Raw genomic sequence first — 20,480 nt, 5'->3', positions numbered from 1 at the left:
ACAATTCATCGATCTGATTCCTGGTTTTTAAAACCATGGTTGATAAGATAGGACTCTAAGATTGAAATTAAAGAGGAAGAAAAGAGGAGAGATAACACCAGTGTTTAACGTGGTTCGGTTAGAGTAACCTACGTCCACGATGAGAATGCTTTCCATTGTATTATTCTATGTGATTATAATCCTTTTATATTGAGGACGGTTGATTAATAGGTGGGGTGATTGAGGGAAGAATCCCTCTATACAAAGTAATGGGATATTGATTGAGATTAGGATTGATTTCCTTAGAATCAGATATTATCCTCCTACTATATTGGGTTTACTTGATTGGATTCTTGTCTTCTAGGTTGGCTGAGATAACTGTTAGAGCAGGACTCTTATCTTCCAGCTATTGCTTGGTAGAGATAACCATTGGAGAAAGATTCTCCCCTATACTCCCCGTCAAACTCAAGGTAGGATTTAGTCACATTGAGGTTGTTGATTAAGGTGTTGAACCATTGCGTGGATAGAGGCTTTGTAAAAATATTTGCCAACTGATCTTTGAGATGAACCGCACATCTAGATGTCCTTTTGCAACCTTGTCTCTGACGAAATGAAAATCTATCTCAACGTGCTTTGTGCGTGCATAAAAAATTAGATTCGTAGTAAGATAAGTTGCACCCACATTGTCACACCACAGGGTTAGAGGAGACGGAATGAATAGTCGCAGTTCCTTGAGCAGAGATTGGAGCCATGTTAGTTCAGATGCGGTATTTACAACTGCTCCATATTCCGATCATGTACTTGATCTGGAAATAGTTGCTTGTTTACGTGAGCTCCAGGATATTAAACTTTTACCAATGAAGATGGCAAAGCCCCCTGTTGATTTGCAATCATCGAGGCATCCAGCCCAATCTACGTCGGAATAGTCTGATAAAGCTAAGTTGGAGCGCCTGTATAGCATTATTCCATGAGATGCAGTTTCTTTTAAATAACAAACAATTCTTTTGACAGCTGACCAATGATCTATTGTTGGATTATGCATAAATTGATAGACTTTGTTGACATCATACTAAATATCCGGTCTTGTAAGGGTTGCATATTGTAGGTGACCCATGGTACTTCGATATAATGTAGGGTCTTCCATTGGTTTCCTTGAGAATTTAGTGAGCTTTGTTGACGGGGACATTGGTGTTGAAATTGGCTTACAATTTGACATTTTCACTCTTGCTAATAGATCTAAAATATACTGACATTGTGAAAGATGCATGTCGGTGACCATTTGTTCAACACTTATACCAATGAAGTAATGTAAAGGGCCCATATCCTTGATAGAAAATGTGCCGCCAATTTTTGATAGAAATTTTTTGAGAAGAGCATCACTTGTATCGGTGAGTATGATGTTGTCTACATAAATCAGAATGTATATTGTGCCTTCATATTTGTGGTAAATGAATAAAAAAGTATCCGTCTTTGAACCTACAAAATCATTTTCAAGAAGGAAGGAACTGAGTCTATCAAACCAAACCCGTGGTGCTTGTTTGAGGCCGTAGAGAGATTTATGTAACCTGCAAACGTGTCAAGGAAAATTTGAATTAATAAAACCAAGGGGTTGAGTCATGAGCACTTCCTCATTGAGAATGCCATGTAGGAAGGTATCTTGGATGTCTAGTTGGCTAATGGGCCAAGATCTTGTGAGAGCAATGGATAGAACCAGACGGATTGTTGTGGGTTTAACAACTGGGTTAAAAGTCTCATTATAGTCAAGCCTTTAGCCAAAATTCGGGCTATAGGCTGTCGTCAATGAGCAGAACGATTTGTTTGGGCAAAGGTAATAGGTTCAGTGATGTCAGGGTTAACCGGTTTGGCAATTGTAAGAAAAATTTTTGGCTTTCAAGCTCCATCCTTTGTGCGGGTTACCATTGGATGTTGATTCCCCGTTGGTGGTGCAATGGGTAAATAAGCCACTAGATCAATGGATATATGGAAGAGAACTTGGATCATTTGAAGTCGTTGAGGGTGAGGGATTTATGATTGGGCATGAGGCTGAGGAAATGTTGGAGTTTGACTCTATAGGGGATCGAATAGATGGTGTGGAGTTGGCCGGTTGAGGTGTATAGGGAGGCTGCCGGTGTTCCATTTGGTTGGGTAAAACCCAGTCCACGATGGGTACGTGGTGGTCCAAGAAGTGATGGTTGTGTAACCACTGGTGTTGGTAAAGTTGGTAGGGCAGCCTTGAATGGAAAACGGTTTTCATAAAAAAATCACATGATGTGATAATATGAAACGCTTGGTTTCATGGTCATAACACTTATAGCCACAGTGTTTGGAGCTATATCCTAAAAAGGCATGAATCCGTGAACGAAAATCTAATTTGTGTCTATTGCAGGGTCTTAGAAGAGGGTAACAGGCACAGCAAAAAACTCTTAGGTTATCATATGTAGGGTGTGCCAAATAATTTGAAAACAGGTGAGAGGTTTCCAACAACAACAGTTGGAAGTCTGCTGATTAGAAACACTATTGTTTCGAAGGCATGGTGCTATAATTGTCTTGGAACAAATGAGTGGGCCAGTAAAGAGAGCCTAGTTTCAACAATGTGTCGATATCGATGTTCTACTGCCCAATTTTGTTCATGTGTGTGAGGCCAAGAAAGTCGATGTTTAACGCCAACCTGTTCAAGATCGGTGGATTATGTATGGTATTCGCCACCCCAATTCAATCACTATGAAACCTTTTAATCTTACGATTGAACAAATTTTCAACAAGCAACTTGAATTTTTGAAAAATACCATAAACTTCAGATTTTAATGTTAAAGGAAAATACCAAACAAATTTGCTAGAATCATCAATAAAGATGACATAATAGAGGTGACCATCAGCAGATGTGATTGGGGAGGGTCCCCAAACATCCGAAAATATTAACTCAAGTGGTCCTGAAGATTTTGAATTTGAAATATTAAATGGGAGTTTATGACTCTTTCCTACTTGACATGCACTACAAATTGAAAATTCTTTTTGGGATAAAACAGGTAAATGAAAACCTTGTGCAATACGACGAACAGTTCGGAGGATAGGATGCCCTAACCGATTATACCATTGATGAATAGAGGCCTTTTCCCCTATCATAGCTTTAGGAGAATTTTTATTGAAAGGGGCTGTTTTATTGAGAGTAATCTAGTAGAGTCCGCCTTTAATTGTTCCCTAAAGAAGACACATCCACGTTGCTCGGTCCTTCACAAAACACGTGTCAGGATGAAATTAAAAAATAATATTATTTATTATCACATGTAAATTGTGAAACGGATAATAAATTACGAGTGATATCAGGCACATGCATTATATTTTTAAGAATTAAAGGCATCGATGAAGTTACAATAGAAGTTTTACCACTATGAGTAATTGACAAACTTGTGTCGTTTCCTATTTGAACGTGATCCAAACTTGTGTAAGGCTGTGAGAGATGCAAATTCTCCAAGTCAGCCAGTAATATGGTTGGTTGCTCCGAAATCGAGATACCAGTAATTATAAACATTTGAAGAAGCTGGATATTCGGCCCTGTTAGCGAAGAAAGGAACAGTAGCAGCAACTTGATAAAAAGCGGTTAAAATGCTGTCTACAGTCCAAGGCCTTGTGCCCAATTCGGTTACAAATTTGGCAATAGTCCGATGATGGCTGCTAGTTACCAGTAGGAGCATTATCATAGCCCTGTTGTGGTACAGTTGTTGAACGAAAATGGCCATACCTACCATGGGAAGAACGGCCTCTGTTGCCTTGGCGGCCACGATTGTGGTGACCACCACGAGTATTTGATGAATGAACAACAATATTTGCAAAAGTTTGGGATAGTTCAGATGCATGATCTTCTTTTATACGAAGTTCTTGAGTCAACAACATACCTCGGAGATCGGTATATGTGACCGGAATGCCTCGTGTTGAGATTGAGGTAACAAAGGCAGCATATTCCATGCTTAAACCATTGAGAACATAAAAGCAGAGATCCTCATCAGAAACGGCTTTACCAAAAGCCGCAAGTTGATTTGTTGTGGTTTTGATCTTTAGTAGATAATCATGGATGGATGAGTTGCCGTGCTTGATATTTTGCAATTCCAAATGAAGTTGCATAATGCGCGCGCTGTGGAGGAAGTGGAGTACAAGCGCTCATGACTTGTCCAAATTTCTCTTGAGGTTGTGCAGCCTACAACCTGAGCATGTACAGGTTCGGTTAGGGATGCAATGAGCCAACACATGAGGAGTTGGTCTCGGCAAGTTCGGTTGAACTCTTATCTTCCAGCTGTTGCTTGGTAGAGACAACTGTTGGAGAAAGATTCTCCCTTATAATGGTTAAGAATGTATAGTATGCTTCACAAATTAAATGGTATCTTGAATCATCATCTAGCCTTCATAAAGTATCAAATGACAGATTGTGAAGTTGTTCTCACAATTGAGATTTCCAAAGTGTAAAACAATGCAGTATTAAGATATTGTTAATACTAATCAATTTGATCTCCACATAACCCCCTAGCCTCGAATGGAAGCTATATATATGTATCACGCCGGTTTATTCATTCCACCATTTTTATTAAACAAATCATTTTCTATTAGGTCGATCGATCTCCAACCCTGCATTAGGAATGATCAATTATTAATCGGTTGGTTTATAAGCTTGGCTTGTTTGCAAATCGATCGTGTCGGTCTCAATTTTTGATCTGTCGGTGTCGATCAATTCTATCGGTGCACATTGTAATTGATACCTCTATATGAGACCCACGTGAACACAAAGTGAAAATGCACAAAAATGATAAAAGCAACCTCACATACACAAATATTTACGTGGTTGCATATAACTCCTCTCTTCTCTCTTTTTTTTTCTCTTTTCATTTATTTTGTATTTGACTTTTGCTCTTGATTGTCCACTGCCACCCCCTCTTTAATTTCCTTGTCGGTGGATGGAGCTGGTCCCCGTCATAAAGAGGACCTCAACAAATATCCATGTCAGGATAATAAAAAAAAAAAAAAAATTCCCCGTACAAAAATTCCACTATTTCAAGGCTTGTGAGGGAAAAATGTATGCTGCTCCCTACTTCGCAGAAGAGAGACTGTTTCCAAGTTTCAAATCACAACCCACAAGTTGCAATTGCGTCAAGCTTCAAACCATAGCCCACAAGTTACAATAGCGCAACTTAATCAAAATAATTTTAACCTCTCCCCCCACCTCCCCTAATGAATAAACGTAACAAGTAACAAGATGACACAGATGGTTTGGACATAGCTCCGACCATTGAAAGGTCTAAAATATGGTGGTGACAAGCAGTGGTGGACCGACCATATAAACGACCTAGCTAGAGAGGTGAGACAATGTCCAATTGGCACCGCAATGCCTCACAAAAGAGAGAGAGAGAGAGAGAGAGACCATGAGGAATATACTAACTTGTAGTTATTATTTTTTGGGTAATTTACACATACCACCCTTGAGGTTTGACGAAAGGATGATTTTACCCCCAAGTTTTGGAAAATTCTATGTACCCCCTTGAGGTTTACAAACGGTAACAAATAAACCCATTCCGTCAGTTTATGACTAACACCATTAAAATCAAAAGGTAAAGTAACAAAAATGCCCCTTCAAGAAAAAAAAAAAAAATAACCTGCAGCTCATCTTCCCCAAATCGATTGGGGAAGATGAGTTACAGGTATCCCCATCGATTTTGTGTGGTTTCTCTACCTCCATTTCCTCCTCTTCTTTGAGCAAACTTATTTCGTATGCTAAATTCATCATTACCTCAGGTGTCATGTTCTTCCACGTCTCAAACCCTTTCTAGTCTTCTATCAGATAATCAGAATTATTGGTTTTCTGAAAGCTTTCCCTGTGAAACCAAATCCAGAAATGATGATTTTCAAATTTTCTAAATTTCACCATAACAAGTTACGGTGAAACTTTTCAGTTCATCTCATATTCTATCTTTGCAAGAAAAACATCTAAAAATGAATTCATTAGGAATCTTATGTTTTCTCTAAACACAATTTCTTCGAATGCCCAAATACAGAGATTAGAGCGTACACATACAAACAGAGAACGAACAACATAGTAAGAGAAGAGAACATACACGAAGCAGCAACATGGTGATCTGGACTGGTCTTCAACGATAAGTGTTTTAGGGTTTCGATTCTGGCTCTCGGCTTTGAGTCTTTTATGCTCTATTTTGCCTTTACACTCGCATGTCAGCAAGGGCGATGGCATACGAAACGCCATCGAAATCACTGTGAAAATAGAGGAACAAACTCCTAGGTTCTAAAAATGACTTTACATAGTAAATGGGGAAAAACAAAGTGTGCAAGGAAAGAGACGAGAGAAGCTCAAGGGCAGGGGGGAATAAAAATAAGCAAAAAAAAGAAATGGGTTTTCAAGAAAGATCACAATTCCTAATGTAGTTAAGAACTGTGAGAGTAGAGGAACAAACTCCTGGGTTCTAAATATCCGCAACACTGGGTGGAATATGATGCTTCAAATAGATTTTAGCATATTTGCAAAAATTTTAGCTCACCGGAGACGTTCCATTAGAAGCCATGGAAGGAGCAATCGATGGGGATACTATAACTCATCTTCCCCAATCGATTTGGGGAAGAGGAGTTGCAGGTTTTTTTTTTTTTTTTTTTTTTTTTTTCTTGAAGGGGCATTTTTTTCACTTTACCTTTTTTTTAACAGTGTTAGGGAATGGATTTATTTCTTACCATTTGTAAACCTCAGGGGTATGCAGACTTAGGGTAAAATCATCCTTTCTTCAAATCTCAGGGGTGATATGTATAAATTATCCTTATTTTTTTTTCAACTCCCTGGAGATAAGAAGAAGGAATTTTCATATTTGAGAACCAGCGCTTCATGTAAGACAAACTCCGACCGATGCTTTAACACCTTAGATACAGTACAAAGCAATCAATATCCATGTCAGGGTTATTTGCATAAAAATTTATCTTTGCAATTAAAGGGTATAAATGGGTGGTTGAGTTTTAGTTGTAGGTTTTTATTGAGTTTCCATCCTATTGTCTATAAATTGGCTAAGAATTGTGGAAAGTTCAAGCTGAGCAACTACTGCTTTTGGAGTTTTTCCAACCTTGTGCTTGTGGGTTTTCTCTGTAATCAATCCCTGTGTTGTGGTATGTGGAATTCTTTCCTACTTTAATTTTAGATACTGTTTCTACTATTATATATTGGCCAAAAGGTCGCAGCGCTCAAGCGTTGCCATTCTTTTACAATGTTAGCAGTGCTCCATCAATCTGAACCGCTAATTTGGGGGTGTTTGAAAGAGATGAAAAGTTATATCAAAAAAAAAAAGGAAAATCGTGTATGAAACCTTTCCCCTTTTTTTTATTCAACAGGTGGGTCCGTCGTCATCATTATTTTCTTCTTCTTTCATTATTCTTCTTCTTCTTTGCAAAAGGCAACGAAGGAAGAACCCGAAATGCCAAAATAAGGAGCGAGGGAGAGGAGACGATGATGCAGAAGAGGGGGAGAGAAAGCTCATCCCTTAAAAGCCCTTGAAATTCTTGTCGATTTTAGGTGAAGGTGATGTAAACTCATCTCCTCCTTTAAACCAGAGAAGCCAAAACAGATGGGATTCAGAAAATGATTGAAAATTTTTTTATTGGAAAACGTAAGAAACAGTAGTGATATCACATCTGAATCCTCCTCCTCCTGCAAGAATTGCAAACTACTTAGAAAAGTGAGCTCTTTAAACCCTTTTCCATATTTCAATCCCCCCCCCCCCCTCTTTTCTTTAGTTGGTCTTCTTTTCGAGGGACGGGAGGGTTTTAGTGTAGGGCCTGGATTTATCCCCCACTTTGAATGTAGGTGATTCTTTTTAGCTTTTTTATGACCTCAAAAGTTTGGAAAACTGGGCTGCCCTTCAAATTTTAAGAAACTCAAATCACCTACGAACCCATTTGAAGATTGGGATGAAGAACAGGGGGTGGGCGGTACGCTGGGTTGGGACGGGGTTCCAAGGGATGAAGAACAAGGGGTGGGGTGAGCTTGCAAAAGGTGTGACGTTAGGACTTGGGAGGAAGAAGAAGAAGAAGAAGGGATGGGGTGGTGATGTCCGTCGTCGCCTTCTAAGAAAAAGACTGAAGGAAGGAAGAAGATGATAATGATTGTGGGACCCACAAAAAAAAAAAAAGAAAAGAAAGAGATGAAAAGTTCACCGGCTATACGGGTAAAGAATAGGTAATATGTTTAATAAAATGTACGTTCCAGATTAAATGATAATAATTCAACGGTTGAGATTGATGGAGCACTACTAACATCACTTTATAATGGCAGTGCTTAAGCGCTGCTACCACCCGGCCTTTATGGTTTCTTTATGTTTTTGTCTTCTTCAAAATCTCCTTCTACAATACTTCTTATGTTTCCTTTCCCATCTTCATGTTCCCTTCTTCTCAGTAGTTGTTTCCTTTCTTATTCCATGACTCATTTATTTCCTTCTTCTTTATGTTTCTATTATAATTTAGGGAAGTAGTTTTATGTCCGGGAGTGTGGCCTACGCCAGTATTCCCATTTGTCTATCTCTCTCCTCCTCAAAACAAGGGGGCTGAGGTGTCTTTTCACATGGGGAGGAGAGAGATAGACTCATGAGAGTACTGGCATAGGCCACACTCCCAGACAGAGAACTTTCTCCCCCCCCCTATAATTTAATATTTTAATGAATTGGAATGAAATCCCAAAATGATACTTTACTTTCTTTGCAAAAGATCAATCTAACAATAAGTTTTTTTTTTTGTCAATGTTTCCTGTTTGTTTCAGGTATCAGATTGATAGACCATATAAAAAATGCAGAGTGTACACAGTGCTTCAGCAGACATGGCTGATCATACTAATCCAGTGAAGGTAATGGAGCACTGCAATATCTCTCCACCACCTGGATCTGTTGGAAACAAGAGCCTTCCCCTCACCTTCTTTGACATTTTCTGGTTACCACCCTATCCCCTTGTGAAGGTCCTTTTCTTTTATGAATATTCTTACTCTATCCAGCACTTCAAAAATACCTTATTTCCCAACCTTAAACAATCACTTTCCCTCACACTCCAACACTTCTATCCACTTTTTGAGCATCTAGTTTGGTCTCAAGAATTATCTTAGCCTGAGTTATGTTATGTTGATGGAGACTCAGTTTCCTTAACCTTAGCAGAATCAGATAGTGATTTATTCCACTATCTTTCAGGCAACCAAGCAAGAGATGTTAATCAATTCCATTTTCTTGTCCCTAATCTTATCCAATCATCCATTGTAGATCATCTTAATTTCTCAGATCAACTATTAGCTTTGCAAGTAACTCTGTTTCCATACTCTGGAATTTGCATGGGAGTAACTGCTAGTCATGTAGTCCTTGATGGTAGGACCCTTGTCCACTTCATGAAATCATGGGCATCAATTTCTAGATCATCATCATCATCATCAGGAGTTGCTGCTTCTTTGTCACCAGATTCTCTTCCATTCTATGACAGGAATGTTATAAATGACCAGAAGGTGCTCAAGATGATTTACTTGAATTAGATTAAAAAATACAGAGAAACCATTAAACAGAGAATCTCTAAGGTTTCAGACAACGATAATATTATAGTCCAAGCAACATTTGTTGTTAACCAAAATGATGTTGACAGACTGAGACAATTGATCATCTTGGCTCAATCAATCACCCCAATGTTGCATCTATCAACATACTCTGTAATTTGTGCCCATACCTGAGATTGCTCGATTAAATCAAGATCGATAGATGGTGCTGCTTCTAAGAGTCAAGATATGGAGGAGATCTTCGCCATTGCTATGGACTGCCGCATCAGGGATCGGCTGGATCCTCCAGTTCCAGAAACATATTTTGGAAATTGCATGACAGTTTGTTTTGCAAGAGTGAAAAGGAGTGAGTTAATGGGAGAAGAAGGGATCAGCATAGCAGCAGAAGCAATCACAAAGGCAATAAAGAAGAGATTGGATGATGGAATGTTGAAAGGGGTAGAATACTTGTTTTCTGATACGAGTGCAGTAGTGGATAAGGGATTTTTGGCAGTTGGAGGGTCACCTAAGTATAGAATATATGATACAGATTTTGGGTGGGGAAGGCCAAAGAAGTATGAATCACTCACACTTGGTGACACAAGTATTTCCCTTTATGACTGCAAAGATGGTTAAGGAAGCCTAGAAGTTGGGGTGGCTTTACCTAAATTCCGAATGGATTACTTTTCTTCTCTCTTTTATAGATTTCGAGACACCTAATACTGACTGGAAGTTGGGATCTCATCTTCGGTTTAGTTTGTTTCATGTAAGTTTCTCTTTTGTTCCAAGGAAGCAAAACAGCTTTGTTGACTAGGAAGGCACGCACTATTAATGACACGTTAGCTCTTCTTCAAGAAGTTCAACACGCCTAAGGCACTGCCAGCAGTTGAATTATGCCGAACACGGTCTTAGGCATAAACCAAGATATGTGTCATACAACTCACTTCTCCAAGGAGTTCAACATGCCTAAGGCACTGTCAGCAGTTGACCATCCGTTTATATATCTGCCTGAACCCGGTTCCTTCCCTGCGGATATAATTCTCTCTCAATCCATATCTCTTGATCATGATTCTCTTTCATCATATTCAGAACTTGTTTAATCTTCAAAAACCCTAAAATTATTATTTACTTAATTTTTATTATTAAGTATTCGGATTTTTTCGACGAATTTTAATCGAAGTATTCGGATTATTTTCCGGATATCTCTAAACAAATACGGATGCCCCTAAACGAATACGGATGCGAATTCGAATTCAATTTCGATTATCCATTTACATCCCTAGATGCTCCCTAGACGCAGGCAAGGCACTGGGCTCTCCGAAAATGATCCTGATCCGTATCTATCCATGTGTCGGGTTCCTGTCAATAAAGTTTATCTCTTTCACAACTCTCTCTCTGTTTTTTGTTGCAAAAGTTAAAGTCTTGAAAAGTGAATTGATTGTACCACGTGGGAGTGTGGGACCATTCTACAATACAGTAGGAATCAATCCTGGTAAGTTTCTAAAAGGCATTAAATGCTTCTATAAAGACTAACACTATTGTCTTTATCTCAGAAACAGGCTGTCAAACTAATGGAATTTAAACTTGGAATCACATATTTCAAAACGGTCTCTGGATTCTAGATTGGATTTGATCCAAATTGGTCTCAACGAATCTTGACCCCTAAATTTGAAAACTCAGCAATTCAGTCCTAAAAACCCTTGAATTACTCGTGTTAGAGTGATTAAAATCGGGATCAATCACAGTCGATTCCGATTTGAGTCCTTGCAAATTTCGATAGGGATTTTAAACTTGGAATTGGAGACCGAATCAATCCTAGTTGATTATGATCTTCATCAGATGAGTACAGCTAGATTCGATCATGATCAATTCCGATTCGACTCATCAGGATTGGTTAAGGACAATTTAGAGTCTCCACCGATTCCAATATGGATTTTAATTAAATTTGAAATCAGAGATTGAATTTGTCCTCGCTAATTCTAATCAGTTTTGGCTGAAATCAGTCTTAAAAACTCTAGAATCAGCACTCAAATATGAAAGATTAATGATCCAGTCCCAAAAATCCTAGAATCAACTAAAAGGCTAGAAATGGAGTCGGCTACAATCGATTTCTGAACAACTGCATTGCCCACAATTTTCTGATAAAAAGAACATGAAAACAACAACAACAAACTCAGCCGTATTCCAACTAAATGGAGTCGGTTACACGGATCCTTGTGAAAATCCGAAAAAAAGAAAAGAAAAGGAAATGCAATAACTACAAAATCAGTCATATACAAATTAATTGGGGTCAATTACACACAAATCTTTGCCCTCCAATCAGCTCTATTCGACGTCATATTAGGGACAATACCTAAACTATATGCATGTCTTTCCTCACCATTTCTCCTAGGATCATTTTAGGCCTGTCACTTGCTCTTTGAGTACTTTCACTCTAAATCAAGGCACTCCTCCGAATTAGGGTGTTAAAAGGCCTCCGTTAAACATGGTTATGCTACCTTAGATGATTTTCTTGTAGCTTATCTTGAATCGGGACTACTCCCAAACCAGCTCTAATATGGTCATTCCTTACTTTATCCTTCTTAGTTTTGTTATGCATCCATCTCAACATCCCCATCTCCACTATGCTTAGCTTACCTATATGATGACACTTCTTAACTATCCAATCAACACTCTGCGCCATACATCATAGCCGGTCTTATGACTGTCCTATAAAATTTTTCTTTAAGCTTTAAAGGGCTTCGTCGATCACATCATACTCTAGACTAGGGATGTAAATAGATCGATTTCAGCTCGGATAGTGCTATATCCGCATCCGCATCCAATTAGCTTTCGAACGGATTCAGATAGTGCTAAACGGATACGAACACGGATACGGATTGAATCTTTTATCCGTTTACATGTAAATATAGCTTTTCGGATAGCTATAGCCTATCCGTATTCGTATCCGTTTAGCTTTCGGATGGATTCGGATAGTGCTAAACGAATACGGAAATGGATTTTGGCTATTCATTTACATCGCTACTCTAGATGCACATCTCCACTTCATCCATCCTAATTTAATCTTCTAGGAGACATCATTTTCTATATCACATCCCTTACTAATGATCGATCCTAAATACCTAAAATGGTCACTTTATGAAATCTCTATTTCCTAAACATTCATCCTGTTATTGTTCGTCCCAAAGGAAAACAGATGAGAAAAAAAAAATAGACATGAAAAGAAGGGAAAAATAAAAACTCGTTCCTAAGCCCTTAGGCACCCAATTAACTACTCGGCCCCTCGTGGTCATGGAAGAGGTTTTCTTCTTGGTTTTTTGGGGAAGGGTAATGAATGCACTTTTGCCCTCTTGTTCACAAAGTCGAGAAGATAGTAGGAAATGTCATAAAGTCAGCTACGTGATTGGCTTTTATGCATAAATAATTTTTTTGAATTGAATCTAAAATCTGCCATATTAACCTTAGTAGTCCCATGCATAGTTAGTAACTTCGGGTATGGTAATAATACGGAAATGGATATGTACGATAATTAAGTGGATTACATGATAATAGTTTGTTTTCAAAAATTCAGCGTAATAAAACATATACGGCAATTAATTGATATGTATTTAATACGTATATTAATATAATTACTCTGAAATAATACGAGAACAAAAACACAGGTTTATCCTAATAAAAATAAAAAAGTAAACTGATTTTTTTGGTTTTACAATTAAATTCTAATCTTCTCATACAAAAAGTTGGAGTAGAATTGGTTATGGTCTTATTCAACTAGTCAAGACTCTGGGCCTAATCTATATAGTCATTGTTTGACCTGTTTTTGCATAATGACATTGCTTTTAGGGCCCCCCAGGCTCTGGTCGGATCCCTGGTTTGACCATATTGTTGTTAGCTTTCGCAGGAAAATTTTGTCCAAAACTTAAAAGTAATTGCGATTTCTTGGTTGACTCTAGTTGTTCATATGTAGTTCTTTGCAAAACATCATATGTAGACTACCATTTTTTTCCTCCCAGTTTTCAGGGAGAGTAACTTACAACGGTGATGGAATGGATGAGTTTGTCCCACGGAGGGCAGCAGCGAACGATTACGGCAGCGAGAATTACGTTAGTCAACATGATGGTTCATATAGGAGAAACGTCCGAGAAACCTTGGCCTTTTCTGGTAGATGTCAAGGGGTTGGTAGTAATTACGAACTTACGGTAGGTTAAATACGATGAATTACGTTTTAATTGAGAAAACTTAGTCCGAGGAGGTATAATGTGGTTAAATTATGAAAATTTGCAGGGAAAGGAAATGATTTGCAGTAAGCAATTTAGGAAAGTAGATTCAATCAAGTATATCAGGTTTTGCAAGTCTAGCTGGATCTACCCAACCATTTATAATCAAGTAGCTTATTGGGAGTTTTTTCACAAGCAACAAAGCCAAAGGAAAAAAAATAATAATAAAAGAAGAAAAAGAATAAAGGAATTACCCCGCACCATGAAGGCATGAATCGAAAACAATTAACACATAAATAAATCCAAGTTTGTGAAGAATTCAAGTTCTATATAAATCTTATCAACACAAAGAGAGAGAGAGAGAGAGAGAGAGTTAATGGATATGAACTAGAATCAGAGTGCTTGAGAGTGATGGTTTGCCAGAAGCATAGAACGAATCTTCTTGTGGTTTTTTTATGTTTTTCTGGTGCAATAGAACGAATCTTGGGGGTTTTCTCACGGTGAGTATCCGTTTTTTGGGTTTTAGGTTTTAGGTTTTAGGTTTTTTATTTTATTTAATTAAATAAAAAACATAAATATGTATTAAAACGAGTACTCTTAAGAGTTGCATATGGAATTAAGTTGCCTCATAGAATACGGTAAGAATCGGGTAATTGAATTATACGGTCAGATATGACAATTAATACGTGAAAATCGATATGGTATCAAGTCGGTATTGGCATGGATCGAACAAATATATCCCTTGTTCTCCTTTAAAAAGGGGTTTTCTGACCATTTTACCCCTTGTCCGTATCATATCACTGATATGGTATCGACATGATATTAGGATCGATCACTTGTAAACTGTTATGTATAACACGATACGGGTGATACAATACCGATACCTCAAACCATGATCCCCATGTGAAATTTACAAATTCATTAATCAGAGGTATCATTAACACTTGATATTACTTTTATGCCCTCATCTGTCTTTGAGTTGCATAGACCTGTCATTGTCACACGTTTTTTTCGTATACAGGTGGAATGACTTAATTTATCTTCACTTTTTTACCCCCTAAAAGTTGACATTTCAATTACTCAAAAGGGCTGAGGATATATATTTTTTACTCTATTACCTATCCTTCCTTAAGTCACGCTATCTTTCTTCCAACGTTTGCTCTAAACTCCGACTCTAACGAGGATCCGGATCCTCTACTTTCGAGCTGCTCCAATTTTCCTATTGCACAGACATAGTAGGGTGTGAAATGATCACCTTAAGCCCCCTCCGGCAAGGCGCTCAGGTAGGTGTAAGTCGATCATTGCGTGCCTTACTATGTCTGTGCAGTAGGATGCAGTACGGGCAGCTCGGCAGTACAGGATCCAAATTTCTCTAATGATCCTTTCTCTTCTCTCATACGATTACTTATCACCGGTAGTGCAATCCATTCCGGACACTCTCTGACTGCAACCCGAACCCTCCCTCCCCTGCAACTCTCGACCCCCATCCGTGCATATATACTCTTCCCTCTCGAATCACTTCCGCTCTTTTCTTACCCTCGCTCCAAAAGGTTTTACATGTCTACAGACTACAGATATCAATAAGAAAAACACAATTAATAATGTTTTGCATAAAAAGTACCCCATGATGTACAGTTTGTTTTCCATATTTATTTCATGCGAGTCTAAAAACATCATAAAATAATGTACAGTTTAATTTCCGAAGATGTGGTGTGATGGACACAACTAAAACCCCCAATACATGGGGAGTCTCGTTGGATAGTCTTAGGTTGCATTTGGTAAATATCTTGATGAACAGTTCTTCTGTGGGACAATTACTATCACTATCCTACGCTTAGCCTATATTTATTAAAACTACCCTACCTTAAACTTCTTTTCAGAAACTATCCTGTTTTTAATCTTTTACATCTCCTTCTATCCTCATGTTTTTAAATACCTAGATTGTCCTTCCTTTTTACCTGGTAACCTGCTAATCTAATTATCAATGAAAGGAACAACCGGTTAACAAAAACCGACTTTCCCTCTCCCTCTCTCTCTCTCTCTGTTCATCTCCTTCCTTCCTTTCCGTCATTGGAGAGCTTAGAGGTCTAAAACCAAACCTGCTGACCGTGATAGAAGGGACAAGCCTCTGTTCATCTCACTCGAATTCCTTCCAAGGCTAAGTGAAAAATCTGGTTCTTCCATTTCTTGATTGGTAAGAACTGTATTTATAGATATCTTGGTTTCTTCTTGGTTTCTTCTTGTTGAACCATGTTAGTGAGATGCATCAACAAAGATTGGTATTCCTTCATAATTTGTGGGCTTAAAGTCTCCTCAGATTGTCTCTGATTTTCGCTGAAGAACTACTTGTGACCTTGAGAATGAGAAAAAATAATGGTTTATAATTCAAACTTAGAGACTTTTAGGTCGATTTACTTGTTTGTTTGCTTGCCTTTCACTAATTCAAGGTTGTATTCATGGGTGAAAGGTTTATTTTCTAAGAATGAACCTCAGCATACATTCCTTCGTCTTGTTTACCCACTGGTAGGGCCAACGGATCAAAAGCCTGGTGTTATGATCGTTGTAGTTAGTGGGAGAATAGTTTGTTAGGAAATAGTTGGGTAGGAATATTTCACTTAGAAGTGGGCCAGGGTTGTTGGGATATGATAGGGTAAGATTGGTCTTAGGGATAATGGGTAGTACATAGTCTAGTCTATAAATGTTATTGGGGGAGGTATTGCAAGGGATATGCAAAAACATTAATCGAATCTCTTCTTTGTCTCTCTGTTTCTAGGATGTCACCATCATCGAAGTGGTATTTTTCCGTATTTCTGCTATTGGGTTCCTATCACCTGGTCCTTTCCCAGGCAAGATAACAAAGACCTCGTGACAACTGAAATGTCAAAACAGGACAAATTACAAGAATTTTAGCAATAGGTATTTCGATTTGTAACTAAGTTCAGTAAAATGAATCAAGTAGCTGCAAGAATTTAAACCAAAGAAAGATTAACACTCGATTTTCACACTGCAAGACAGATATTTGAGTAGAAAAAGAATAACTGCAAGACAAATCTGAGAAGTGAGAAACATAACTCTTTTCCTGATGCATTCATAAAATTATATCGATCCCATACAGTTAACTGGCACTAGGGCCTTCGGAAAATTACCCTAAAAATCATCTTCAATTCCCCTGTTCTCCTACTCTTTAGATCTCTCTACATAAATTTTTAGCCCCTTATAACTACCATATGTAAGGTAATTTGAATGACAACCAATTATGCCCTGCTACTACTGTGGAATATCCTGGTTTTTGTTTTAAATTCCCATGGTTTGGACTACCCAACCTAGTAGTAGTCAACTGAACAAGGAAAAGGCTGTGGCTTGGGCTGTTTCACATAAAGAGTCAACTTTTCTGTTTACAATACTGCTTTAGGAAAAAGCTTTTGGCATTGGCCTTGCCTTTCTTTGCTGTGACTGGAAATCTGTTTTGCATAGCTTGTGGCTGTTGGTTAAGAAATCTAAAAAGAGATGTGATTAAACAGGTGGAGGAAAAAATATTTGTTAATGAATGTTAACTTTCCTCTTCTTTCCAACATGAAGGGCGTACTTTGTGAATTAGCCATTGTCAAAAAACAGATGCCTTTCTTGGTTTGTTTTGGGGATAACTAAGCATATGAGTAGTTTTAGTTAAAATAAAGATCTCTTACTGGTCTTGGTGTAATTAAAGGATTGTGATAGCTTGGATGTTATTAACTAGATAGGTCTTCAACCATTGTTGGTCAGGTTTTGCAGTCTCTGATATGCTGCTTGTTTTACCTCTAGAATATACTTGTCAACTTTTAAATTTTACCATTGTACCTTGATTGTTATTCACTTCTAATCCCATTTTACAGTTCTAAAGCGGTGAAGATGAACTTACCTATAGATAGAGCTTTAGGTAAAGCTTCAACTATTGAATAGTGGGCATTAGCTTCCAATATAATTGAGTTCTGAACACAAAACTTTTAGTAATGTGATATTATATTTTTGATTGGATTTTTCCTGATGTTTGGCCCCTTTTCTTGTATGTAATTGTATTTGTAGCGTTGGAATTCCAATAAGGAAGCACCGGTAGGTTGCTATAGAAAAATATATATACATTCACTCACTTTATGTTTTTTTTTTTTTTTTTTTTTTTTTGTTAAAAAAAAAATTCCTTGCTGAGATCATTACATCATTTTATCATTGAATTACTTGTTTTGTGCTTGTTTTTTGTTGTTGATGTAGGAAAAGGCAATGTTTCATACAGAACGTCGATCGACTTCTGCCGAGGCTACTGAAAGCATTTGGTAAGTTAGGATATCCTCCTTAGGCAGTTTTAATTTCTCTTATTACCAAGTAGTTCTTGAGAGATATATAAGCCATTAGAGAGATATGTGTTTTTTTTAAAAATCTTTTTAATTCATTAGGGATGAGGATTCATCAAACACTTCTGGAGTAGCTGCTGTTGATCTTTATAGTGATAATGATTCAATAGATGATGCTATTTTTTAGCATGCACCAACAAATATTGTCAGTGTAGATGATATGAGGAGCAAAGAAGGACTTGCTACTTACCCACATAGAGCCCCTTTTTCTATACATGTTGATCAAGTGTTTGAAAGCTTTCGTGTGTCCCGACAAGCTCTAATTGATGCAGTTATTAATGTTGGATTTGAGTTGAAATTTGACAAATCAGCCAAAACACGTGTTACTGCACGTTGTGCAGCTATTGGATGCAAATGGTGTATACATGCATCTAAAATCCAGCAAAGTGAAGAGTTCAAAGTGAAGACACTAACTGATTGCCACACATGTCAATGGCTAGCTCATCCTACTCATCGTCAAGCAGGTAGTAGATGCGTTGCAAGTGTTGTTATGCCTCATTTACGAGAACATCCTAAATACAAGGTAAAGATGATAGTTTCTTTCATCAAGCAAATGTATAAAGTTGATATAAATTATATGGTTGCTTGGAGAGCTAAAGAAAAGTGTATTTCTGTCATCCACGGATCATGGGAGGAGTCATATGCGATGATTGAAGACTACATGGCTCAAACCTTGCTAGCCAATCCAGGCAGTATAACAGTTGTATTGTGTGATGAGCGTCGATATTTTAAGAGGTGTTATCTATCATATGCAGCTTGCATCAAAGGGTTCAATCGGGGATGTAGGCCCTTGTTATTTATTAATGGGACACATGCACAGGGAAGATACAAGGGCATAATATTGAGTGCAACAGCTTTATATGGGGATGAAAATTTTTTTCCTCTTGCCATAGCAATAGTTGAGAATGAGTCGAAGGACACCTGGGAGTGGTTCTTCAATTTTCTTGAGCAATCTGTTAGAGACCATATGGCGGTGGAATTACTCACTATTATTTCCGATTGTATGAAGAGGTTATCTGATTCAGTTGCAACATACTTCCCTAATGCATTTCATGGTAACTGTGCATGGCATTTATGTCAGAACTTACAGAAGAAGTATGGTAAGTCAATTGGGACACAATTTTGAAAGATTGCAAAGTCACTAACTGTATCAGCTTTTGATGAAGAATTGACAAAGTTAGAGGGAATAAACCATGCTGCTGCCCAGTGGATAAAGTCAAATCACCCTGAAAATTGGGTTGTATCCAAGTTCCGTGGACTGACATATGGACATATTACTTCCAACATTGTTGAATCATTTAATAGTTGGATCTATCAAGCTAGGTTCCTTCGATTGATACCAATGCTTGAGAACATACGTCTTAAATTAATGACGAGATTCTATGATAATCACATGAAGTCCTTCCAGCTTACAGGTAATCTCACTCCTAGTGCTGCAGAATATATGGAGAAGCAATCATTTGAGTCATGCAACCATAAAGCATATCCTGCTAATGCCAATTTATACGAAGTATATACAGCAGAAGGAGTTCAATATAAGGTGGATTTACAAAGGCGGATATGTTCATGTCAGGTTTGGCATATTGTTGGGTTGCCTTGTAGTCATGCACTAATAGCAATTTATACGGCTGGTGAAAATTCTTATGATCATTATCAGAAGTTCTTCGGTGAGGAATTTTACCGTCAAACTTATTTTGAGACTATTTATCCAATATTGCCATCTATTGAAACGGAGTATAAAAAAAATGATGTCCTACCACCACCAGTTCGTCGTATGCCAGGACGGCCCAAAAGTAAAAGAAGAAATTAAGTCTGAGGCAGTTGAGAAGAATAGAATCATGCACTGTAGTAAATGTGGGGTAGTCGGCCATAATAAGAATGGATGTGAGAAGTTTGAGGGAACGTTGACCCCTTTATTGGAAAAATGAAAAAGAAGCCCAAACTGGTAAGTAGAGGAGGATTAATTGGATAAATTTTTTGTGTTTCGACACTAGTTGTTTTGAGTGATATTTTATTGTAAATCCTATGAACTACTTGTTATCCATTTCCTAATTTGTTAGGAATTTATTATCACACTTAAATATACCTAAACAACATGTTTTTTTTTTTTTTCAGGTTGAGCCTCACGTCGCTTCTTGTTTCTCAAATTTTGAAGCTTTTTGATATGGTCGGTCATGCATTGCACAGACACCATGTGTTTTTTGTTTCAAGTTGACCCTCGTTGTTTCATGTTTTTTGAATAGTTTGTTAGATAGTCATTATAAGGTTTAATATGTATAATGATTGAAAATTTAAACTCTTGGATTTAGCTGGGTAAAAGAACTTATGTGACTAGTAATTTGTTTCTCTATGATATACAGTTAT

General features: G+C 37.7%; 2 protein-coding genes across 2 annotated transcripts; both read left to right on the top strand.

Moving 5' to 3' along the window:
• Positions 1–8,824: 8,824 nt before the first annotated feature.
• Positions 8,825–9,517, top strand: LOC122643252 (coumaroyl-CoA:anthocyanidin 3-O-glucoside-6''-O-coumaroyltransferase 1-like). The gene is made up of 2 exons (XM_043836893.1): positions 8,825–8,959; positions 9,104–9,517. The coding sequence occupies exons 1-2, from the start codon at positions 8,825–8,827 to the stop codon at positions 9,515–9,517; spliced, it is 549 nt and encodes a 182-aa protein (XP_043692828.1).
• An 8,759-nt stretch (positions 9,518–18,276) lies between these two features.
• LOC122643251 lies at positions 18,277–19,926 on the top strand. The gene is made up of 2 exons (XM_043836891.1): positions 18,277–19,216; positions 19,271–19,926. Exons 1-2 carry the CDS (start codon positions 18,277–18,279, stop codon positions 19,924–19,926), a joined length of 1,596 nt encoding a protein of 531 aa, XP_043692826.1.
• Positions 19,927–20,480: the final 554 nt, after the last annotated feature.

Source organism: Telopea speciosissima, chromosome 10, assembly GCF_018873765.1.
Source record: "Telopea speciosissima isolate NSW1024214 ecotype Mountain lineage chromosome 10, Tspe_v1, whole genome shotgun sequence".
Classification (NCBI taxonomy): Eukaryota; Viridiplantae; Streptophyta; class Magnoliopsida; order Proteales; family Proteaceae; genus Telopea; species Telopea speciosissima.
The sequence above is the reverse complement of the archived record's forward strand: the minus strand, read 5'-3'. Positions and strand labels throughout refer to the sequence as shown.